The 26,859-nt window shown below is 42.6% G+C and overlaps 1 protein-coding gene across 8 annotated transcripts in view; it reads right to left on the bottom strand.

Moving 5' to 3' along the window:
- camta1a (calmodulin binding transcription activator 1a) overlaps nucleotides 1–26,859 on the bottom strand; it is a 919,840-nt gene that overhangs the window by 105,822 nt on the left and 787,159 nt on the right. For all 8 annotated transcript variants that reach the window (XM_034172934.1, XM_034172936.1, XM_034172940.1 and 5 more), the window contains one exon: nucleotides 19,091–19,244. In XM_034172934.1, coding sequence (XP_034028825.1) covers nucleotides 19,091–19,244 — 154 coding nt within the window. The remainder of the gene's footprint in view (nucleotides 1–19,090; nucleotides 19,245–26,859) is intronic.

Below are 26,859 nucleotides of genomic sequence, written 5' to 3'. Positions count from 1 at the left end.
ATTTTCCCCTCACAATTCCACTCACAACACCTCATAATAACATGAAAAAAGTTTTTTTTTCACAAATTCATTAAAAATAAAAAACTAAGAAATCATATGTACATACTTTGTTGATGCACCTTTGGCAGCAACTACAGCCTAAAGTCTTCTTGGTGCACCTATCTTTGGGCAGTTTTGCCCATTCCTCTTTGCAGCACCACTCAAGCTCCATCAGACTGGATGTGGAGCGTCAGTGCACAGCCATTTTCAGTTCTCTCCACAGATGTTCAATCGGATTCAGGTCTGGGCTCTGGCTGGACAACTCAAGGACATTCACAGAGTTGTCCTGAAGCCACTCCTTTGATATCTTGGCTGCGTGCTTAGGGTAATTGTCCTGCTGAAAGATGACCCATTGCCCCAGTCTGAGGTCAAGAGCACTCTGGAGCAGGATTTCATACAGGATGTCTCTGTACATTGCTGCATTCATCTTTCCCTCAATCCTGACTAGTCTCCTAGTTCCTGCTGCTGGAAAACATCCCCACAGCATGATGCTGAAACCGCCACCACCATGCTTCACCGTAGGGATGGTGCCTGGTCTCCTCCAAACATGACACCTAGCATTGTTGGAGCTCTGACAGAGTGACCATCAGGCTCTTGACCAGCTCCCTGACTAAGGCCCTTCCCCCTGATCATTCAGTTTAGACAGGCAGTCAGCTCTAGGAAGAGTTCTGTTGGATCCAGACTTCTTCTGCAACCCCAATTCCAATGAAGCTGGGACGTTGTGTAAAATGTAAATAAAAACAGAATACAATGATTTGCAAATCCTCTTCAACCTGTATTCAATTGAATACACCACAAAGACAAGATATTTAATGTTCAAACTGATAGACTTTATTGTTTTTGTGCAAATATTTGCTCATTTTGAATTGGATACCTGCAACACATTTAAAAAAGTTGGGACGGGGCAACAAAAGACTGGGAAAGTTTATGAGTGCTCAAAGAACACCTAATTGGAAACAGATGAGTGTCATGAATGGGTATAAAAGGAGCATCCCAAAAGGATCAGCTGTTCACAAGCAAAGATGGGGCGAGGATCACCACTTTGTCAACAACTGCGTGAAAAAATACCTGAACAGTTTAAGAACAATGTTTGTTGATGTTCAATTGCAAGGAATTTAGGGATTCCATCATCTACAGTCCATAATATAATCAGAAGATTCAGAGAATCTGGAGAACTTTCTACACGTAAGTGGCAAGGCCGAAAACCAACATTGAATGCCTGTGACCTTCGATCCCTCAGGCGGCACTGCATTAAAAACCGACATCATTGTGTAAAGGATCTTACCGTGTGGGCTCAGGAACACTTAAGAAAATCATTGTCAGTTTACACAGTTCGTCGCTACATCTACAAGTGCAAGTTAAAACTCTACCATGCAAAGCGAAAGCCATACATCAACATCCAGAAACGCCACCGCCTTCTCTGGACCCGAGCTCATTTGAAATGGACAGACGCAAAGTGGAAAAGTGTGCTGTGGTCTGATGAGTCCACATTTCAAATTGTTTTTGGAAATCATGGATGTCATGTCCTCCAGACAAAAGAGGAAAAAGACCATCCAGATTGTTACCAGCGCAAAGTTCAAAAGCCAGCATCTGTGATGGTATGGGGGTGTGTTAGTGCTCATGGCATGGGCAACTTACACATCTGTGATGGCACCATCAGTGCTGAAAGGTACATCCAGGTTTTGGAGCAACACATGCTGCCATCCAAGCAACGTCTTTTTCAGGGACGTCCCTGCTTACTCCAGCAAGACAATGCCAAGCCACATTCTGCACGTGTTACAACAGTGTGGCTTTGTAGTAAAAGAGTGCGGGTACTAGACTGGCCTGCCTGCAGTCCAGACCTGTTGTCCATTGAAAATGTGTGGTGCATTATGAAGCGCAAAATACGACAAGGGAGACCCCGGACTGTTGAAGAACTGAAGTCATACATCAAGCAAGAATGGGAAAGAATTCCACCTACAAAGCTTCAACAATTAGTGTCCTCAGTTCCCAAACTGTCAGGATTCATGGTCACGTGGCACAGAAGGTGATTGGACACAAATGCAAACTCTCAGACGAGGCGTAAGGTGTAATAATAATCTTTATCTTACAGACAGTCCAGGGTCTGTTACACAGAAAGGCAGGCCGCGTGGCAAAGGTACAGATGAGGGCAAGGCAAAAACACGTGGTCAGGAACAGGCTGAGGTCGAAGGCACAGTGAGACACAATATCAGAGTCAGAGGCAGCAGGCAAAATCCGGAAAAAACAGAACGAGGTCAAAAAACACTGAGGTAAACGAGACAAGATCAGGGCTGGAACGAAGATACAAAGATCAACGAGCTGGCACTGCAGTGAGGGAAGTGAGCGCTAAATAACAGGTGATGTAACAAGGTGCACGTGTGATTGAGGGTCCTGGAAGGAGGTGTGGTCTGGTGAACCAAAGAGACGGGATGAGAAGCAAGAGAGAGAGAGTGTGTGTGAGTGAAAACGAAGCAGATCAAAAGCAAAAGGAGTCAGTGAATGAAAACCAATGGTGAAAGTATAACGTGCCCACAGACCAACAAAAGGAAACGTGAATCAAATAAAGGGCAACCTAGGAAACAGAGTGACAGACCTAAAAACAGCACAAGAATAATAAGACTAAAAACACCACTTGAACCGAATCGCAATCTGACATCACAGACACAGGAAATAAGACAGAACCGATTAGAAGAAGAACAGAACGTGATTGAAGTCTAATAACATCACAGAAAATAAAGAAAGAACAGAAACAAAACCAGAACCTACAGTAAAACAATGGAATGACTAGAACAAATGATCACAGAAAACAAAACCATAAAGAATACAACAAGATAATAAAACGCCAAAGATACATAATAAATGCAACCAGAGAAAACATAATACAAAATGATCAAAAGGGCAACCAAAAGGATCAAATCCGAGGAGGCAGATGACAATAGGGTACAAACCCATAACCTCGCCCTGAGCCCGGACCCACCCTGACACAAACGTTTATTGAGTGTTGTTAGAAGGAAAGGTGATAAAACACAGTGGTAAACATACCACTGTCCCAGCTTTTTTGAAATGTGTTGCAGGCATCCATTTCAAAATGAGCAAATATTTGCACAAAAACAACAAAGTTTATCACTTTGAACATTAAATATCTTGTCTTTGTGGTGTATTCAATTGAATATAGGTTGAAGAGGATTTGAAAATCATTGAATTCTGTTTTTATTTACATTTTACACAACGTCCCAACTTCATTGGAATTGGGGTTGTAGTATTTATGTACGATGGAGGCAGCTGCATTCACTGGCACCTTCAAAGCAGCAGAAAATGTTTCTGCGCCCTTCCTCAGATTTGTGCCTCGAGACAATCCTCGGATGCACCTGAGCTCAATTTTGAGCTTCATGGCAAAGGCTGTGAAAACTTGTGTACATGGTAAATGATAAATGGACTGCATTTATATAGCGCTTTTCCATCTGCATCAGATGCTCAAAGCGCTTTACAATTACACCTCACATTCACCTCGATGTCAGGGGTGAATGTACATGTACATGGGATTTCCTTTTTTTCCCCCTAAATAAATTTGCAAAAATCTAAACAAACAAACAAAAAACAACATTTTTTCACATTGTCATTATGAGGTATTGTGTGTAGAATTTTGAGGAAAAAAATGAATTTCATCCATTTTTGAATAAGGCTGTAACTTAACAAAATATGGAAAAAGTGAAGCACTCTGAATACTTTCCCGATGCACTGTAAATCAATTCAGAGGTGATATCTGGTTTCAAAACAGCATTTTTAGATTTATGTGTTTTATCTTTCACCAGCTTTTACAAAATATATGAAAATCATATTAGATTTATGCACAAATAAGCTGCTTCTGAGCGTTTTCCAACATGTTAGTTTATTCTGTTTGAATGAGCAGCCAGCTGACATCACCCTGCCTCTTTACTGTGGTTGGCTGTCACTGTATGCTTCCCAGCAACCCTTGCACAAGTCGATGAATGCCCCCCACATGATCTATGATGTCGCTGTTTTCACTATCACAGACAGTATGGGTCACTGCTGAACATAGTTCAAGGCCGTCTCTTAGTTTGATTTTTAACCCTTCAGGGGAACTATTTATTAATTTTATACAGATTCCATGAATTTTGGTCATATTGATATCTTATTATGAATTGGCTATTTAAAGGATAATAAATAAAATTATAGTTGTGCCAAAGAAAATTCCTGGCATGACTTAAAAATCTTTCAAAACCCAGAGGCTGTACACTTTTAAGTGAAACAATCAAGATGTAAATGTAACTGGACAACTAAAGTAACTGGACAACTAAATCTAAGGATTATGTTGAATATAAATCATCACTTTAACAGTTTTCATTCTACAAGTCAGGGGATGAACACATGAACATTTTCAAATCACTGAATATCTCTTGGACTTTACTGACATCAGTCATTAACAATCACAACCACCATATACTACTATATAGTAAATCTGGTAGGAGTAGAAATTTCTCAAAAACTGTGTCCATGCAAGAAGAATTAGTGAGGAAAGCCACCAAGATACCCAAGCAACTCTGAAGGATTTACAGGCTTCTGTGTCTGTAATCGCAGTAAGTGTACCCTGTGCAACTTTTGTTTGTTGCATCACCAATTACACAGCTTCATGGAGGAATGGCAGAGGGAAGATTTTCTTAAAAAGAAAAAGTGAAATTTCAACTACAGTTTCCCAGAAGCCATCTGAGAGATTTGAGCTGAGATTTGCTCTATTTGATTTTCTTGTATAAGAATCGTTCTCTTTTCCACTTGTGTATTGGTAGCGTGTACTGGTAGTCTATCAAAAAGCACCGACCTGCAGGGAGATTTCTCTCTTCCTGGGAGTCACACACACAGCTGAGCAGAGGTGTGGAAAAGGATTCTAATACAAGAGAATGGATCAAATCTATCTTTGAGTCTCCAGTGTGCTTCGGAAGAAACTCTTTCTCTATGCCACTCCACCATGAAGCTGTATAACTGGTAATGTAACAGAGAAAAGTTGCACTCTGCCCAGCTTCTCCAGTAACAGCCACAGAAGACTATAAGTCCTTCATACCTGTCAGGTGTGTCTTGGTGGCTTCCCTCACTTGTGTCTTTATTGCAAAGACACACTGAGTGACTTGAAAATGTTTGTGTATCGTCTAACCTGTCTAAAGAAAACTGGTTGTAAAAGGAATGACTGTATTTAAAAAAAATCTCATATTTAGTTTGCTCAATTACTTATGGCCTCTAATGGCTGTAATTCTTAAACGATTTAAGGTAATAACTTTTAACTCCCTGAATTAAAGCTAGCAATCTACACTACAACTCCTCTGTGGTGGTGTCACTGTCCAAATACTTATGAAACTGACTCAGCAAAACAAAGGTCTTTTATGGTCTTTTTTTTATCACGTACATCAAAGTTATCCAACGTCAAATCAGTGTATCCACATTATGCGTCCCTTTAATTTGGTGAGTTACAAAATGACAGCATTTGGGGAGGGACACCTTAATTCACTTGCTGTCTTTTACAGCGTGCACGCCCAGGCCTTTGCCAAAGCTGTGGAAAAACGCATCACTGCAAAAACTAACATCTAAGACAGCAAAATAAGACTTGTTTAAAGGAAAATTTGTCTTAATTTTTGTCTAAATAGAAAAATAATTTTGTCAAGCATTTTTACATGAGAAAACATGTCTTATTTTGGGAAAATGTATGTATGTTTCCAGGTAATATCAAGCTGTGTTTAACCAGTAACAAGGAAAGGCAATGGATTTAAAATCATCCAAGCAAAGGAACAATACTGTTTTCCTTATTTTAAGACAGAGGCTAATCTTAAAATAAGAATTCTGTCTAGTTTTAAGGCACATTTTGATTATTCAGTGCCTAGACATTTTGCTGGTTTTGAGAATTCTAACCAAGTAAATTTTTCTTACCCCATTGTCAGATTTTTTTGCTTAATACAAGACAATTTGGCTAGATTTTGGATTTTCTTGGCTTATTTTGACAGGGACAGTTTTTGCAGTGGTGACATGAAAAAACAAAAACAAAAACAGAAAAACAACATAACTGTCACATACTTTTTTTACTATGGTCGACAGGATCTCAATGAGTTTTCAAGCACCGGCTACAAGTTTATTTTTAATCAATCAATCAATCAATTTTTTTTTATATAGCGCCAAATCACAACAAACAGTTGCCCCAAGGCGCCTTATACTGCAAGGCAAGGCCATACAATAATTATGTAAAACCCCAACGGTCAAAACGACCCCCTGTGAGCAAGCACTTGGCTACAGTGGGAAGGAAAAACTCCCTTTTAACAGGAAGAAACCTCCAGCAGAACCAGGCTCAGGGAGGGGCAGTTTTCTGCTGGGACTGGTTGGGGCTGAGGGAGAGAACCAGGAAAAAGACATGCTGTGGAGGGGAGCAGAGATCAATCACTAATGATTAAATGCAGAGTGGTGCATACAGAGCAAAAGAGAAAGAAACAGTGCATCGTGGGAACCCCCCAGCAGTCTATGTCTATAGCAGCATAACTAAGGGATGGTTCAGGGTCACCTGATCCAGCCGTAACTATAAGCTTTAGCAAAAAGGAAAGTTTTAAGCCTAATCTTAAAAGTAGAGAGGGTGTCTGTCTCCCTGATCTGAATTGGGAGCTGGTTCCACAGGAGAGGAGCCTGAAAGCTGAAGGCTCTGCCTCCCATTCTACTCTTACAAACCCTAGGAACTACAAGTAAGCCTGCAGTCTGAGAGCGAAGCGCTCTATTGGGGTGATATGGTACTACGAGGTCCCTAAGATAAGATGGGACCTGATTATTCAAAACCTTATAAGTAAGAAGAAGAATTTTAAATTCTATTCTAGAGTTAACAGGAAGCCAATGAAGAGAGGCCAATATGGGTGAGATATGCTCTCTCCTTCTAGTCCCCGTTAGTACTCTAGCTGCAGCATTTTGAATTAACTGAAGGCTTTTTAGGGAACTTTTAGGACAACCTGATAATAATGAATTACAATAGTCCAGCCTAGAGGAAATAAATGCATGAATTAGTTTTTCAGCATCACTCTGAGACAAGACTTTTCTAATTTTAGAGATATTGCGTAAATGCAAAAAAGCAGTCCTACATATTTGTTTAATATGCGCTTTGAATGACATATCCTGATCAAAAATGACTCCAAGATTTCTCACAGTATTACTAGAGGTCAGGGTAATGCCATCCAGAGTAAGGATCTGGTTAGACACCATGTTTCTAAGATTTGTGGGGCCAAGTACAATAACTTCAGTTTTATCTGAGTTTAAAAGCAGGAAATTAGAGGTCATCCATGTCTTTATGTCTGTAAGACAATCCTGCAGTTTAGCTAATTGGTGTGTGTCCTCTGGCTTCATGGATAGATAAAGCTGGGTATCATCTGCGTAACAATGAAAATTTAAACAATACCGTCTAATAATACTGCCTAAGGGAAGCATGTATAAAGTGAATAAAATTGGTCCTAGCACAGAACCTTGTGGAACTCCATAATTAACTTTAGTCTGTGAAGAAGATTCCCCATTTACATGAACAAATTGTAATCTATTAGACAAATATGATTCAAACCACCGCAGCGCAGTGCCTTTAATACCTATGGCATGCTCTAATCTCTGTAATAAAATTTTATGGTCAACAGTATCAAAAGCAGCACTGAGGTCTAACAGAACAAGCACAGAGATGAGTCCACTGTCCGAGGCCATAAGAAGATTATTTGTAACCTTCACTAATGCTGTTTCTGTACTATGATGAATTCTAAAACCTGACTGAAACTCTTCAAATAGACCATTCCTCTGCAGATGATCAGTTAGCTGTTTTACAACTACCCTTTCAAGAATTTTTGAGAGAAAAGGAAGGTTGGAGATTGGCCTATAATTAGCTAAGATAGCTGGGTCAAGTGATGGCTTTTTAAGTAATGGTTTAATTACTGCCACCTTACAAGCCTGTGGTACATAGCCAACTAACAAAGATAGATTGATCATATTTAAGATCGAAGTATTAAATAATGGTAGGGCTTCCTTGAGCAGCCTGGTAGGAATGGGGTCTAATAAACATGTTGATGGTTTGGATGAAGTAACTAATGAAAATAACTCAGACAGAACAATCGGAGAGAAAGAGTCTAACCAAATACCGGCATCTCTGAAAGCAGCCAAAGATAACGATACATCTTTGGGATGGTTATGAGTAATTTTTTCTCTAATAGTTAAAATTTTGTTATCAAAGAAAGTCATGAAGTCATTACTAGTTAAAGTTAATGGAATACTCAGCTCAATAGAGCTCTGACTCTATTGAGCTTTTAATAGTATATAGAATGAGATGAACCTATTGGCAGTCAGAAAAGGTGGAAAAAAAAACCCACACAATTTTATGCACAGTCCAGTATATGATGTGAAAAATGGTTGCAATTAAAGTCCACATGTATGTCAATTCTGTGTAAAATGAATAATTTATTTTGGCTTCTTCCATTTTGCTTGGTGTCACCACAGCAATGTTGATTCACCTCTTATGTCAGAGATCTTCCTGATGTAACTCCAGACATACAAAGACAATGGGATAAGAACCAAAGAACTTCATGTTGGAATTCTACTAACCACTTCTGCCACCACAATGAACATGCTAATTTGATATATTGGGTTTCAACCTCAAAATGGCTGGAGTAGTCCTTTTTGAAAATGTGTCAGATTACATCTGATCACCAGCAGATGTCAGCAGAGCTGCTGTAATCAAACTTGGATTATTTCTTAAAGCAGCCCACAGAAATACAAACTGGAAATCAGATCTATTGAGTGTTTGGACACAACATATGACAGGACGCTTTGCACATCGTCTAACATCAGTGTAAATACTCTAAGACTACAAGGATATGTATTAAAGTTCTAAACATTGTATCTACTAATGTTAGTTCAAGGTTAAGTCTGGAAGCATACGCTGATGCAGTAAATTGCTGCATCCATCACACCACAGACCCGCCTTCAGTCCCAGATAGCAACCACCCAACCTCTCAAAAGTAGCCATCTATCTGCCACAGCCATGTGAAACATGGGCATCCCTTTGGCCTTCTCTAGCTGCTTGGAACCTACGTGCTGGATCATGAGCAGAGAAACACATCACATGACCATGATCGTGGCATAACTGACACTCCCTGAGTCTGCCTGACTGACTGTTCATTTGGTACAAAGTCATTCCAGTAGTACCAAAGGGTTTGCCCATAGAGACAGAGTTCATTACAGCAGCATGGTGACTTAGTGGTTAGCACTGTTGCCTCACAGCAAGAAAGTCATGGGTTCGATTCCCACCTGTGGCCTTTCTGTGTGGAGTCTGCATGCTCTCCCTGTGTTTGCGTGGGTTTTCTCCGGGTGCTCCGGCTTCCTCCCACATTTGAAGACATGCAGGTTATGTGAACTGGAAACTTTATAATTGTCGATCTCAATGGGACTAACCTGGTTAAATAAATGTTAAATTAAATAATTACCTTATGTTAATGGTTAGCGTTTAAACATCACAATCACACAGTAAGACAGGAAGGCCTAGTACCTGAAAGACTTGGTCCTTTGTTCTACTGCAAAGATATCAGTATTGCCAAACACCTCTGTTCAGCAACATCATGACTCCGTAAGTGCTTCCCAGGGGTCTCCCGATCTCAAAGGCCAAGGGTCCAGAGACATGAATGTCACTGCCAAGATAGGTGACTGTCTCTACAAGCTCAACTTCAGATGGTAGAGTCCACGAAGTCATCAAATGCGTGGATCTTAGCCGTGACCCAGGACAATTGCAAACCTGGACACTCCCATTATTCACTCAGTCTCTCAATTGCTGCAATCAGGATATCCACTGATTCCCCAACAATCACAACATCGTCTGCGAAGTCAAAGTCAGTCAACCTGTGCCAGCTAAAGATCTACTTACTCATTCACTGTCTATACCTACTTACTCCATTTCAAGGGTCATGGGAGGGGGGAGTGTCTGGAGCTTATTCCAGCTGTCACAGGGCATGAGGCAGGTTACACCCTGGACTGGATGCCAGTCTGTTGCAGGGCCACATACAGACAGACAAACTCATTCAGTCTTGCACACACACCTACTGTCAATTTAGAGTCACCAATACACCTAACCTGCAAGTCTTTGGAAGTGGGGGAAGCCGGAGCACCTGGAGAAAACCCACATGAACAAGGGGAGAACATGCAGACTCTACACAGAAAGGTCCCGTTAGTAAGTGATCCCACGACCTTCTTGCTCTGAGACAACAGTGTTAACCACGAAGCCACGGTGCCGCCCAAAGCTCTACCAGCTGTGAGGGGAAAAAAAAATATTTCGGTTGTCCCTCTTTAATGAAAACCAATGCTCCCAAACAAGACCAGATTAACTGATGTGTGAAAATAAAGTGATCAGTTTTTAAGTAATCCTATTACCAATCCAACATAGCAGCCAGATGAAAACACAAGGTCATTAATGGAGATGGCAGCTCTTTTCATTGAGCAGTTCCAATCACAAATTCTATCTTGAGCCACCAATTATCTCCAGACAATGTGTCATACAACACAAAATAGATGATGCTCATCTGACCAGCACTAGGATGATAGTGCCACATGCACACGAAGAATGCTATCATGTCTCCCCCGTCTGTGTTAAATCCAGCAGGAAGGCTCCACAGCAGAGAGGCATCCATCCTGACAATGTGACTCAGACACTGTGACAGACGAAGAGTGAAAGCCTAATGCAAGAGCTTACATCGACCACGCAGCCCAATCCCGATTTGTCCAAACAATGTTGTCTCTGCTCCATGATCCCTCATGCCAGAATTGCCACAGACCTCTTCAGCCTTCATCTAGATGAGTGTCACCCCCAGAGGCTTTGGGTTGTTGACGTACAGTTACCACCGTGTCTGCCTGTCTGCTCTCCTCACTGAGGGATCTGTTCCAAAGCAAACATGACAGGAGCGGTGCCACGAGGTTTAATCCTGATGGCAGCAACAGCAGCCGCACCAAGCAGCAACCAAGTCACATCATCATCCTGATGACTGCATCCTGTCATAAGCAGCATCACACAGGTTTAATGACAAACACATTCAGTCTGTAGGGTGCACGCATATCCCATCTGTTTGCCTCTGCACCATTGGGCACTATATGCGACACTGGAGCTCGATAGTTTACATGATGGCCAGCCCTGTCCGCAATGCTTTGCTCTCTTCTTCTCTGGCCCTGCCTGTCTAGCCTGGAGACAGGCCTTCTGTCTGTCTGAGTGTTTGTTAAAGCCACTCATGCGCTATCTGTCAGCAGGCTAGGGGCATAGCTGCGGAGAGCGCCGTGTGTTTATAGCATCAGACCAAAGGAATGACTGAGTATTAATGCCACTCTCTTATCCCCTCTCTCCTCTTCTCTTTCTCATCAAACACCACGGGGCGTTGAGGAGGTCGGACAAGGCCGTGTTTCACAGGGCTTATATTTGGAACACTGAGTGTGAGTATCTGTGCGTGACAATGGAGGTTTGTGGGTTTTTGTGACTGTTTTTTGTCATGTGGTGACAGACTAAGCTCAGGTGATCTGTGAAATCTACATTTTTCCTTTGTTGTCTTTTTGTGCCATTAGAGGTGTCAAATGGCTCGTGCACTGGAACGCCATGAAGAGAATAACAAAAGGGATGCGTGAGACAGAAGAAGGCAATTACAGTTTGGAAGCTGACACCCTTTTGGAAAAATAACTACCTGATGTTAAACTGATGGTTCATACACTGGAAAAAAAGGTCAGTAAACCATTATCATTATATCAAAGAACTTTGGTTTACAGTGGTCCCTCGCTATAGCGCAGTTCACCTTTCGTGGCCTTGCAGTTTCGCAGATTTTTTTTAGTGCAATTTTGCTTCCTCTTTTTTTTTTTTTAAACAGCGCATTGTGTTCTGCGTCCTTATCAGTCGGGCCGGTCGCGGCACTGGTCGGCATCACCACGATTGCTCTCACTGCCTCCGATGCGCTTACTGAGACTGCGGGCTCCGTAAGTGCTGCAGTGGGCCACTCACACCGCCCCCCTCTCTGCTGTGTGGAGCTGCGGCCAACTCTGGCACCAGGTCCAGAGACTACGCTCGCTGTTTTGATGCGAAGCGCTCCGGTAGCCAGCGAGGATAGACTTCTTGCGGAAAAACCCGCAGCGCTGCTGCATGGTCTCGGTAACCACAGCCGCAGAGCTCCATGGCCATTACTTGGATTCTTTGCGGGTCCCGCATCCGTACCCCCGGAAGGCAGTGAGCGAAGGGAGAGGACGCGCATTGTGTTCTGTGTGTGTCTGTTTATAATCTTCTCACCCAGAAGAAAAAAGAGAGTGTTTACACAGGAGATAAAAGTAAGAAAATGTTAAAGCCTGTTTGAGAAAACTGTATAAAGTGTGTAGTGAGGGGTTTTACAACCTTAAAACATCTATAATAATTGTAAAAACTAACGCTGACTACTTTGCGGATTTCGCCTATTGCGGGTTATTTTTAGAATGTAACTCCAGCAATAAAAGAGGGACCACTGTACTTGGCACAAAAGCTAAATGCAGCCTTAATGACAGACATGGCGGGCTGCTAACTGCAGATGTAGGGCTGATAATCAATCATAGCACCCCACAAAATCATGCAATTGTATAATTAGTGAAGCTTTTCAGCTAACGGTGAAAACCATTAGTGGGCCAATTATGGTGCATTCTGTTGTAAATTGATAATTCCAAGTCGGTCCGTCTGATGTCTGATCTCAAGGTGTTTCAGTGCATCTACTTGGGAAAAGGACATCAAGCTCTTTCCAGGGATATTTTCATGAGTTTGTAATCCACTGCTATACTGAAAGCAACACCAAAGTCCACAACTTATGTCAGGACCTGTCAGATACATTTACTGCATCAAACTCACCATCAAACACTACATACAAGTAAAAATGAATGACAAAGCTATTCTGTTTACCGCTCACTGTGTGTGCTGTCATACTGCTGTGACGTCAGATCTGCGACTTCTTCACAGATCTTGGAATCGTGGAATTCTAATTTCAATGGCAATTCCATTATTGTTCAGCTGTTTAGGTCTGTTTTTCAGGGTTTTAGAGCGCCCCTAGGGGCCCTTTATTGAGAGAGTAGCATCAACTGAGAACATGGCGCCATTTTGGGGGCAACTATGCTGAACTACTGAATGAATCTTTCATGTTTTCAACTTTTTAAAAATAATTTAACCACATACAGAAACACATCCAGGTACCGGTGCTATCAAAATAAATAGTTAAGCTATCAAATTTACAATTTATGATGATTTATTTCATGAATTTAAAACCTGATTTATGCTTCTGCAGCTCTGTAACTCCTTGTCATGCAATGATGTGCCTGACAGTTTTAAAATTCTCTGTCACTGGACTATGCTTTATTATGGATTAATGTGACACTCAGCAAGCTTTTCTTTCTACAATCATCACCTCCAAATCAAAGGTAAGCTGTACATTTTCCTTTTGTTCTAAATTTGCGGACTTTTCTGCCAAACGTATGCGATCCCGAAATGTAATCAGCGTGCGCACTACAAAAACTATTAAAATATGAGAGGAAAGAGTGAAAGAAGAAAAGTGTCAAATCACAGCCTTTTGCTGTGTCTAATTTAACAGGTGCATGTCCAGGCTGCCGGTCCGAGTCTGAGCACGGTGTGAAAAAATAAATGGCCGTTTATTTTTTTGTAATCATGGAAATGACTCTGGTCTCACATGTGAGGAGTTTTTAATGGAAATACATTGCGATCGGAAGAGACGTTTTATCCGATGTGAGTGAAAAATCTGTTACACAAAATCTGTTATACATGGTGTTTATTACTTGAAAAACAATACAAAAACATTGGGACATTTTTGTCCAGTAACAGTGAATATCCGGTTTATAGGATGATGGTTTAAGTGAGTTTTACTGTACATGGGACTGAACAATAAATTTACCTCTCAAAACTTTGGCGATGAAGTCGCTTCCATCCTACACAGTTGGCTTTATTTTCCCAAATTTTTCTTCTGTTCGGATCTGAAGGGAATCTGTACATCTTGAAGCCCATGTTGTGTCTATTTGTGCATCCAAATGCACAACAACCGGACATTTTCAGCAAATAAACAAATAAAATAGCTGGATTTACAAGCAGACAGCTTAAGAGCAAATGCTATTTTAACCCCAAGATGGCACCATGAGTCACATGACCGTTTTTTTTCAATGGTCATGTTGCTATTCTCTGAATAAAGGGACTCTAAGTGGCCACACCCTCCCCCAACCCCCAAAAAACAATAAAATTCCAACACTAAAATTTAGCTGTCATCAGTAGCTTCGGCTAAATGTTTTAGCTTTGTTCAACTTCATTGTAGTTTATCAGTTTAGGGATATCGCAGCTAAATTTTCAGGTAGCCATTATTGAAGCTACCTTTTAACATACACATTGTGTAGCAGAATCCTGCAAGCTGCACTCAAACAAAAAAGGTTTGGTGTCTTGCATTGTAGAGTGTATTCTTCTGGCATCAACCCCTGCACACACTACGATCCACCACCCATACAATGAGGTTTCCCCATACCAATAAGTGGAGCTTGAAAGATAATTATTTATGCTTGACTGGTGCATAAAGCTGACATGACCAATGTCTAAAACTCTCAGTTACATCGATTTCTTAGACAAATAGTGCACAGACCATTACTTGCAGAAAATCAAGATGGTGAATGATTTTGACCCGTATTAGCAGGTGGCTGTGAAGAAGTGGTGTGATTACATTGATCAACTCCCAACCGTTACACACCAACTACATAGATTTCCATCAGAAAATCTGAACACATACAAAGGCAAGAATATATTTAATTTTTGGGAAAGAGAAGTTCAAGAGACTCGTGTCATCCAAATGACCCCCACATGGTTACACCAAGGGTATGTGATACTTTAGTTTTTATTCAGTTGTTTACACAGTTACTTGGAATAAAAACACTGTAGACATGATGGAGTATCTGGACTATACTCTTGCTTAAAAGGGAGTGAGAGAACAATATATTATTCAGTATATTCTGCTTTTTTGGGACTGTTTGTAGTAAGCTCTCTACTAGCAAACACTGCTGACCATTGACTGCTGATACCTTTTGCATATCAACCTGAAAGTACATTTGCCATTATATAATGGTGGGCTTGTGACTTGATCCTTGGGAAAGGTCTTTAATCACTAAGTCGCTCCGGGTGTACTGTCACCGTGTATCGTGACAATTATACTATGAGGCTTGTATTAAATCATATGTTTGTTTGTTTTTTTAAATAAGTATTGTGCCACCATGAAACGTCAACTACTGCATGGAAAAATGATGCTCTGCTGTAAAGAAATCATAAAAGATTTATAAAATATACAAATAGGAGACCTCACATCATGGATTACAAGAGTGATGTCGTGGATCTAGTGTATCACTGCACCCCTATCCTAGTGTGTGTGAATGTAAGGCATCATTGTGAAGCATCTACAGGTCAAAGCATTGCTTTTGTGTACCTACGTCTTTCAAAATTAATTCCATTTACCATTTACGCGAGTCCTCCTGAGCTATGCTGATATAGGGAGGAAATTCTAATAACTTCTATGGAGACTTCAGGAAAAGATAAAAATGATCCAAACCACTGCAAAGTATATTATATAACAAAGCTATGTCCCAATAAACATGCACACATTTTCAAGATCAGCAGTCTTCAGCAGAAATTTAGCATTAGTTTGAGGGTTGTTGTGAGAAAGGACCTCTAGGTGGCAATGTTTCTCCATCCTTTAGCCTGTTTTGCAACGTCAGGAGGATGAGCGAGGGATGGAGAGAAAACAGAAAGCAGGAGAGGGCTTTTTTTTTTTTTGCTCTTTTTGTAGCTCCCCTCATGACCCTGGCAGCTAGAAGGCATCAAACACTCACCCTCTTTGTCCCTACAACTCCCAAAGTTAATGACTTCACACATTACTGCAAATGGTTGCTTATTTTTTTACATTAGGCCACAGACGTAATTAATACAGTCGGCTGTTGTTGCTCAGTGACTGTCCTGAGGTAAGGCTTTATGTTAAAGAATATCCTAAAACTAATAGCAAGTGGAGCAATGAAGGAGATAATAATAAAGCCAATACTGTGGTAATGACACTCTGGATCAAGCTGCCTCATCAGTATGCAGCCAGTGTGTGTGTGTGTGTGTGTGTGTGTGTGTGTGTGTGTGTGTGTGTGTGTGTGTGTGTGTGTGTGTGTGTGTGTGTGCTTGCAAAGCCACTGACACGTTTGTCTTTACCTGGTCACAATACCAATAATTAGCCATCAGCATATCAGTCACAGCCATGCCAATTCATGCATTTATTTCCTCTAGGCTGGACTATTGTAATTCATTATTATCAGGTTGTCCTAAAAGTTCCCTGAAAAGCCTTCAGTTAATTCAAAATGCTGCAGCTAGAGTACTAACGGGGACTAGAAGGAGAGAGCATATCTCACCCATATTGGCCTCTCTTCATTGGCTTCCTGTTAATTCTAGAATAGAATTTAAAATTCTTCTTCTTACTTATAAGGTTTTGAATAATCAGGTCCCATCTTATCTTAGGGACCTCGTAGTACCATATCACCCCAATAGAGCGCTTCGCTCTCAGACTGCAGGCTTACTTGTAGTTCTTAGGGTTTGTAAGAGTAGAATGGGAGGCAGAGCCTTCAGCTTTCAGGCTCCTCTCCTCTGGAACCTGCTCCCAATTCAGATCAGGGAGACAGACACACTCTCTACTTTTAAGATTAGGCTTAAAACTTTCTTTTTTGCTAAAGCTTATAGTTAGGGCTGGATCAGGTGACCCTGAACCATCCCTTAGTTATGCTGCTATAGACTTAGACTGCTGGGGGGTTCCCATGATGCACTGAGTGTTTCTTTCTCTTTTTGCTCTGTATGCACCACTCTGCATTTAATCATTAGTGATTGATCTTTGCTCCCCTCCACAGCATGTCTTTTTCCTGGTTCTCTCCCTCAGCCCCAACCAGTCCCAGCAGAAGACTGCCCCTCCCTGAGCCTGGTTCTGCTGGAGGTTTCTTCCTGTTAAAAGGGAGTTTTTCCTTCCCACTGTCGCCAACTGCTTGCTCACAGGGAGTCGTTTTGACTGTTGGGGTTTTTACGTAATTATTGTATGGCCTTGCCTTACAATATAAAGCGCCTTGGGGCAACTGTTTGTTGTGATTTGGTGCTATATAAATAAAATTGATTGATTGATTGATGCCAAACGCATCTCATCTGAATCACCGTCTGGTTGGTAAAGACACCTGAACATCCCTCTTAATGATTTTCAATGCCCTCCAAGCTGCCCGGTCAGGTGAACCCATCGCCAGACAAACCCTAACGTTTTCCAAAACACTGCCTCAAACTTCAAGCAGGTCTCAAGACTCATAAAAACACATGTCACAGAGCATTAGTGAAGCTGATACCAACAGATCAATCCACTGAGGGAGCAGAGATGGATGGAAGGATTTGTGGCGAGTCAGACATTCCAGTTCCTATGCACTAACACGAATCAATAATCAGCAAGCTGCCCTCTTATGCACACCCCCTCCACCCCCCGCCCCCACCTTCCTTCTTGGATTAGAGAAGATGTGCTCTCTCAGCCAGGTCAGACTGGTGCCAGAGGTCTGAGGGAAGAGCCGACCTTTGACCCACCAACTGGCAGACAGTTCCTGGACGAGAACGCACTCACCGCTGTATCGAAACACCAAGACCCAACCTCCAAACCTCCAGTGCTGCTGAGAAATGAAGCCAACGCAAATGTGCCAAATCTTGTAGTTCCTTCAGTCTCCATTTGTGGACGGGTCCGAAAGCAAGTCACACACCATAGACACCCCCCCCACCCCCACCCCCCCACCATCATATTAAAATGTCAGAAATACAGCAGAAATAACATGTTTACAGGGTTGGAGGGGGGTGGGGGGGGTGTGTAACTTATCAGTTTAATATATTTGAAATCATAAAGTTATAAATAGTAATAATAATGACATCTGAACTTTCTGAGCATGTTATTAGAAGCACGGCCTTGTATGGTGAAGGGTATGACTGGGCTTTTACTCTAAGAAATCTGTACACCAGTATTTCTGGTGAGTGAACTGTTAATATTATTTAATGTTGTATATTAGCACTGTTAGCACAAACGGACAGAAATCAGCAGGTTGGTGAGGTTATGGTAAATGGTAAATGGACTACATTTATATAACGCTTTTCCATCTGCATCAGACGCTCAAAGCGCTTTACAATTATGCCTCACATTCACCCATTCACACAGACACACTCACACACTGATGTGAGGGTGCTGCCATGCAAGGCGCTCACTACACACCGCGAGTAACTGGGGGATTAAGGACCTTGCCAAAGGAAACTTAGTGATTTTCCGGTCAGGTTGGGGTTTGAACTGAGGATCCTCTGGTCTCAACACCAATGCTTCACCACTAGACCATCACCTCCCATCTCAACTGTTACTGAGCAAATATTTCAGCCATAATTTTTAATACTATTATAATGTCATTTTTAATAATAACCCAAGCAACAGACTAAGAAAACAATCACTCAGTCTGCAAAAATTCTGCATTAAATAAAAACCCAACCACACCAAATAGCCTAAGAGCTTTAGCTTGTTTTTTAACTCCGACATAGTGATGGTGGTGGTGGTCAGGGGGTCTGTGATCAGGTTTTATTCATCCGGCCCAGGTCAATTTGGGCTTGTGCATGCATCACCATTTTAACCATTTATGGGTTAGGTGGGAGTTTGGCAGAATCAAACCCTGCCACGATTGTGACGTTTGGAGTTTTCCCATTTGAAGCTTCAAACCAGCTCTTCTGAAAACCTACGTGTGACGTAACGGGGGGGTTATCCAGTGCACAGTGGTGGATGAGGATGCTCGCTGACTGAAATGCTGAGGGCACTTAGAGCTATCAGCGGCCATTAAATCCACAGACAACAAAGAGGTTTAATGACAGCAACTGTTTCAGTGGAAACGTATGATTAAGACAGGGTGCAGAGGAACAGCAAACATGTAATTAGTTTAGCACAATACTCACACATAGGCTTGAGCTGGCCAATTAGCTCCTCCTTGGTCCATTTTGCCCACTCCTTTTTGTCTGTGTTGATGGAGCAAAGGATCGGACCGCATGGTTTCCCACAATCCTCGATTGCTGGGACATTCAAATAGTGTACGAGCACAATGTCAGGATTCTGTGAGGGAGACAGAGCGGGTGGGAAAGGTTAGACGAGATGACAGACAGGAAGAATGCTCTCTTGAGGACACAACGGCTAAACGTTGGCTCAATGGTTGGCTTTTATGTGGTACATGCCAGCTGGATGGCGAAACAAAGCGAACACTGTCCATGGACAGCGGCGATGATGTGCAATCCACAACACAAGCACGGAGCAGAACAAATCCGGGTTCAAAAATGTCCAATAATCTCACTCATTCCTTAACGATCTTTATTTCTGCATGCGTACTTTAATGCATATGCTAGCATGGGTATGCTAATGCAAGAGTGTATTTGCATATGTGTGATAATTACATTGTGTGCTCATGTAACACTCACGTGGCATTTTGTCAAGTCCTCCCACACGGTGAGCTGATGCCCTCAATTAACTCAAAACTCAACAATTTGCTGCCTGCAAATTGTTACAGGGCTACCTCTGCAAATTTTCTAAATTGACAGCTTATGAATAATAGGTAGACTTTAAAGGAATGTTGTGCCGGTGTGAATAACATCAATTTGGCTCTGTAATCATGAATAACTTTGATTACTGAGCACGGTGAAGACTCAACACAAGGAATGTTCTCATTTCTGTTCTTATCATTTCCAATTAGTCAGAAACGCACAACTGCCACAAAGCCAATGCAAACCTGACAAACGCATACCGTATGATTCGCACACACAGAAGTAAAAGCTGCACTTGTTGTAATTGACCTGTAGGCAGCCAACAACAGAATATGAATAGGGAAATCAGGCACAGGGTGAACCATAAATGCACACACAGGCAGCTCAGGGATTCCGTTGTACCTAATAATCTCACAAGTAAATTTACATTTGCTTTGTTTTGCTGTGTTTTCAGTCTCATTTTCTCACCACCTATATTACCATTTTTTGATCAGTTCCTTATTTTCTTTAACACTCAGGAAGATACTGTTTTTGCAGATCAGTGGGATCAACTGAGCAAGTTCACACCACTCCAACACAGTCTCACACCAAAGTTCTCACGTTTTGACGCAAACGGCTCATTTTGACTGAACACCAGTCTGTGACGAGTCGTGTACAAGCAGGGAAACGCTAACCGTAACCTTAACCACTGTCAGAGAGAAATGATGACTTACCGTTTTATTTTTTATTGCTATGCCTGGGTGATTGTCGGCCTTTGAGTTTGAGAAATGCCTGAGGAGAACTGAGGGAGTCATGAAGTGTTTGGTGATGCCATTATCACTGCAAGCAGGTCCACGTCTTTAGGGTGCTGGTGCTTCATGTCTTACTGTACGGTTGTGAGACAAGGATGCTAACCCAGTGACCGAAAGGGACGACAAGATGTTTTTGGTACTAGGTCTCATCAGAGGATCCTTGGGTGGCACTGGAATGACGTTGCGTCAAATACAGGGCTACTGAGGGAGATGAGGAGCAACACTTACATTGTGCGGAAAAGTCAGCTTTGACACTTTGGACACGTGGCATGTTTCTCTGTGCATGATCTTGAAGAATAGAACAGAATAGCCTTTATTCATCAAGTATCCACAAGAATGGACAGGCAGCACGGATTGGGCAGCGCGGGCCCTGCCTGCTGCGACCTTCTCCCACTTTACCTCAATTCGGATGATGGATTGCTTCAAGTTTAGTGCACATAAACAATGTCAAATATATATGTGTTGTCTTAAATTCTGATGTGTGCCATTATTACGGTAAACAAGTAATAATTGTGGATTAATTGCTGTATCTTGTCTGATGTAATTGGAGTGTAAATGTAATTTCATTGTTGTTGCACTCGTGTAATGACAATGACAATAAATCTCATCTCATCTCAAATACAAGGAATTTGACTTCGATTTGAGCGGTCAGATTCTACTGCGCAGGTGCACCGATGATAAGGATCCCAGCAGCTGGAGAAGGCCAACGGGATGCCCACGTTTCACCTGCCTCCAGCTGACATTTTCAGGAGGTGGACATGGACCACTGGTTTACATGTTTGGTTGTCATCCAGGACTCAAGGTTGTTCCGTGGAGTGGCGGACATGTGACACCAGTGCATGCCCCCAAACTTGACCTGACCTGATTATCTTGCCTGTACGTTTTCCCAAATTTGCATTATTGGCCTGTCAGAAGATTAATTGCTATGATTTTTAAATAATAATTGCTGCTGTTCGTTCTATCTTTTGTGCATTGTATGTGTGATTCAACATATAAATACATGTAAAGGCAATGTCTGCCGTTCCACCATGAAGTGATAATCTAGTTGTAGTCGTAATGCACTTGTAGGAAAAACAAGACACAAGAATCAACAAACCAACAAAGACCTTGATGGAGAAAGATGCCAACATGTGTGTGTGTAGCTGCAGTCTGAAACTTCATCAGGACTAAGTGGCAAATAAATCAAAGTGCTGCTACTGTAGGTCTGCGCTCCCTCTCAATGCCTATTATTAATCTGAGACCAGACCTCCACACACCTTCTCCCCTTTCATCACACAGGGGTGTAGCAGGGGAAAACAATGCCTCTTTAAAAAAAGAAACAGAAAAACAAACTTAAGAATGGCAAAAATATAAATACCTATCCTGCACTGATGATTTTTTTTTGTCTGGTCACGACTCTGTAGAGGAACAGGAGGAGAGCTGAGGTGTGAGCAAGGAGCAGAGGAGACAGATGACCAGAGCTGGACACTGTGGCGTGTAACCTCACTGCTTTCCTTGTCTCCTGTCATTGGAACGGACAGCAGGCGATGGCTGTTGTCCTGTTTGGATGGAAATCGCACAGGCGAGTGCGCGATACCCCCCCAAATGGCATCACCAGCTGTGTCAATAGCTGCGAGATGCCCTCAATCTTTACTCGGAACAGAAGGGCTGGATGTAGGCAGCTACATTCCTTTATAGCGCTGCAGAAACATATATAGATGTAAAGGTGCAGACAGCATGAAAACACATTAGCGCGCGCTCCTGTGTGCGCAAATGCGCTGGCGCGCCGCACAACCGCTGCAGAGCAAGGACAAGCTCATTAGCATAGTGTGACAGACACATATATGCTCAGAAAATAACACACATGGCTACGCACAATACCTCCTCCCTCCGACACCCACACCTCCATATGTTTCTTCTTTTCACATGTAACTACACAACTAAGTATGTACACGCAATAAATGCAAAGGAAGACGCCACGCGGTAGTACATGTAGACACGCACACACTGCGATGCTGCTCCTTACAATTTTGGCATCTGCAAAGACAGAGAGATACAATTGTTTGAAAGTTTTGCTGTTTTTTTTTTTTTTTTGTTACTTTACAACACATTTAACAGCTTCCTCCAAAGCTGGGCTCAATTCCACTCTAAGAGGAAAACAACACAATGAAAATGTAAATTGTCACATAAATCTATCAGGGTGGTAATTTAATTTAATTTCCGGCTGGCTGCTTTCTTTTTCCACAGTGTAAAAATCAGGCGTTGGTTCGCTGATAGGAGGAGAAAAAAAAAAGGCTGAGGGAGAACTTTTTTGCCTGGATACTCTTTTCCAGAGAAAATGAGATCTCATTAACTTATTGATTAATTGTGTAATGTAGTCTTTTGGTTGTTTTCTCACTTCTTTCCCATGTGGAACTCAGGGCAGCGCTCCAGACTCACTTCTGCAGCAAAAAGGAAAAAAAAGCTGCCACACAGTTGCAGGAGAATACGTGGATGCATGAGCCAGTAAATGCGTACACGGCGGTATATTTACACGCCAACCTGCTCACACGTTAAGGCATCCGAAAGCGAGAACGTAGCCTGCGCGTGCAAAATGTAGCGTCTCTCCAACCGGCATTTCAATGTTGCTATGTTGTGTTAATGTTTACTGCGCCTCCCTAGAACAGATGGATAGATGTTGAGCTAATTACTAGCGGAGTCTTGGGGAGTCAGCCACGGGGGCGGAAGGCCTGCTGAGTGGGTGGTGGAGAGCGCTCCTACTGCTCCTGCTGTCTCTCACACAAATACAAATAAACAATATGTGAGACACGCACATGCATGCGTGAAAAATTTGGTGTGCCCACTCTCAGACACACGCTTATGTGATATTCAAGACATCACCATTGCAACCGGAGGATAAAGGTGCTGTTGTAGCCAGGCAACAGGTTTCTCTGGCACCCACGCATTTAGAGGCAGCCAGTGCTCCTATGATCTCTCAGTAACTGCCTACCTCACCCTAAAGTCATACGCAACACTAAAAGACATGGAGGAAACAGCAAGAGAGAGACCAGAGTGAGCGAGTGAGAGAGAGATGCATTACTGGAGCTGAAGACACAAACTGAAAAACAGATTAAGTGACCTTCCCCGCTGCGTAGTCCAGCGAGGCAGCGAGGGTGCACGTTAAACTGTAGCTGTAATAGAACTAACTGCGACTTGAGTCCAAAGTGCAATTAATAATGTAATCTTGTATAAGTGGTCAAATAATGTGTCGGCTGTCTCGTTAAGTCTCTGTGACCTTGCACTCTCTTGGAGCACCTCCGTGTAGCCGTTACTGCGACAGCTCACCGTAGCTCATTAACGGACAAAGAGTGAAGAAAAGAGCTGGATCTATGTGGAAAGGAAGGCAGCGGTTGCAGAAAGAACGGGTGAGCTCTTACGCTGCTACGCGCGTGTACTGTGCTGTGCTGCAGTAGGCCTTGCTTTCACAACTCGTGCACAGGAGTGATAAGAACACCATTAACATGAAAGGATCTTAATTGAGACGGGATGCTCCATGAGCTGAGGAGTGCAGGGGAAACCTTGTTCCTCCCTGATAAAATAAACCACACAGTGGAAAGCAGGCTTCAAAGCCTGTCAGGCTGAAGGTTCGGGAATAGGAAAAGCCCCCTTCTTTCATTCTTCCCCAGCGCAAGCCATGGGTAAAATAAGAAACAGAGCAACAGAATGAGACGGTTCATTGGGGAGAACTGAACTAGCAGACTCCAGCAATATCCAGTTCAATGCAAAATACCACGAGAGAAAGCACAATCAATTGTTTTGTAACAAACGCTCACCATCAAACCAGAAATACCAAGAGGGAGGTGCATGTGTTTGTGTATTTGCATTTGTATTTGTGGAGGTGTATGTGTTGCATCTGCCTACACTAAATTAGAAATACGGCCGTCTAAAGGCAGATTTTTATATGTTCATTGGCATATTCACATCAGTATGCATGCAGAATGAGTGCAATGAGCTGTAAGAGTGAGGCGGAGTGCGACTGCTGTTTTGACTGCATATTCCGGATGTCTGCTCGTGTAGTGCATGTGCAAATTTGTGGTGATTCAAATCCACATGCACGCAGGTGAGCCGTGTAGGGATACATGTCTATGTTTACTATATGCCATGGTCAGCCGTAGGGGCACGAGGGGTGATGAAGGCTGTGCTCTCTTGGCTTCGCGGTGGCAGTTGGCATTGCAATGGCACAGTGATGGATGGCATCCAGTGCCCGTCATTAGGCAGCCTCCTGGCCCCTGGCACTGAGGTTGGACTTTTAAACACCACCCTCCCTTGCCTGTCCCCAAACACAGCAACTCATTTCAAGGTCAGCTGCCTCTGTGGTGCTTTAAGTTCACCTCCACAAGCCACGAGACTTCTTCCTTCTGTTTGGAGCCTTTAATGCCGATGGGTGTGTTTTGGAATATGGGGCGGCTGCCTGGTGCCTTGCCTCATGTGCATGAACGTTCACACAAAAACATGCATAGTGAGGTAAACAAAACCTCACGTCAAAAAGGCAGCACACAGCCTGAAGCGCCTGTCTAACTAGCAGAGCAATGCCCGATTTGAACCTGCTTTCCCGCCTCCCTATAGTTCCTCCAAGAATAACCTTTTGCATAATTGTTCTGTTGCCCGAGTAGGAAAACCACACCACAATAATGGTGTGGTAACAATTATATTGAGTTGTTTTTCAGCCTTGATGGATTCTTGCATGTCAGCATGATGAATTATGCAATACGGGATTTATCAGTTGATCAGCCAATCAAGCGTGACAAGAATTTTATGGGGGCAGGAAATGAGGACGAACTATTATGCAACCTTGCTCGTTGATGAACATTTCCCATCCATCTATAAGGTGAGAAACCAGACCTGTTTTTAACCAAAATGTTCTTGAATGGATTGAAGAGTGTAATATCCAAGTAGTAACAATACAGTTAGTTGCTAATGTAAAATGGGACAGTCGCGTCAGTGACGTGACGTTTGAGAGCCATACTTAGGCGTGGTTAGCAATCCCACTACATGCGTCCTGCACCTGAGTGCAACAGAACCGTGACCTGGACCACCGTCCAGGTTGTTGGGGAGGTCAAATGTGCTTGAGCATGGTACAAATTGCATAGTGTGTCTACGCCCCTAAATGGGGTGTCTGGAATCAACACTCAACTAAATGGCCATAGTGTAGTGTACCCTCTACTTCACCAAGCTCTCCACCGACTACAGTGCTGCTGTAAGCCAGGATGAATCAAAGCTGGGTATAAATTCAGGGGTAAAGGCCAGTTTATCAAGAGTTTTTAAGGTGAGTTGCCACAACTGCCTGTGTCCAAGGTCTGTGAAAGAAATAGCTAAGTAGGAGGCACAGTAGGAGATCACCTCTTTACCTCCTTTACCTCCACTACCTAGTGTACTGGCTGGAAGATATGAAAGGCAGAAGTTGGAACTTTTGAGGAACAGGAAGAGGCCAGCATGTTTGAGCATGTTTCAGAGGAAGCCAGGGGCTGAGGCCTGTGATGTTTAATTCAGTAGCACATAATCACTCCGATGGAGTTGAGAGCGGGGCTTTAAATAACTCAGCTTAGAGGGGCAGAACTGCTCCACTCTACACTGTGCATGTGCATTTGTGCACATACACAACAGAGCCTTTTGACACTTCCACATCTCTGCGAGCAACTACACAAGAGAGTGCTCCTCTGTTTTTGTGCGTGGCTCCTCGCTGCTTTAAAACATTTTATTTGTGCAGTGCACCACAGTCAAAGGTGGGCTGTGTTTGTTGCTGTGCCAAGTCTGTGCATGCATTACAATAAAAGTGCAAAAGCCCAGCATTCAGGGCCTGAATATGGAGGAGCATTCTGGAAGCCAAGCAAGGAAGGCAGTAAGTCAGGCGGTAAGCTGGGTAGTGAAGCATTGCAGCACCTTTAGTTGCCACAACTCACAGTTTACAGCCTAGTTATTCTTCCTAAGGCCCTTGCAGAGCACACTACCCTCTCCATTAGCTATGGTGGTCCCAAGTGAGAGGCCACGCTGCCCAGGGGCAAGCAGAGGAAAGGCCATCTGGAGCCCATCCGGCTGCCATAATGGCCTTGGCTGAGCCCATGGCACTGATACTAATATTCAACGGTCATCCAGGTGACACAGAGTCACAGTAAAAAAAAAAAAGGCAGAGACAGCAAGTTACCAAGCCTTCTCAGACGTCAGGAAGATTTAACTATTTTTATTTCCGTTTCATTGCTATTTTCTTTTGTTTCTGTCTCATGTTAACCTCTCAACCTCTGGCTTTCTCTCCATCTTTTTTTTAATCCCACTTGTTTGCCCTCTCATTTTCATCTTTTCCTCTTAGGGTCTAGTGCAATTCATTTGAAGGAGGAAAAAAAATGAGCTAACACCACCTCCCCCACCTCTCCACTCATTTTAATACCA

This window comes from Thalassophryne amazonica, chromosome 6 (assembly GCF_902500255.1).
Source record: "Thalassophryne amazonica chromosome 6, fThaAma1.1, whole genome shotgun sequence".
Taxonomy (NCBI): Eukaryota; Metazoa; Chordata; class Actinopteri; order Batrachoidiformes; family Batrachoididae; genus Thalassophryne; species Thalassophryne amazonica.
This window is presented reverse-complemented; position numbering and strand designations above follow the sequence as displayed.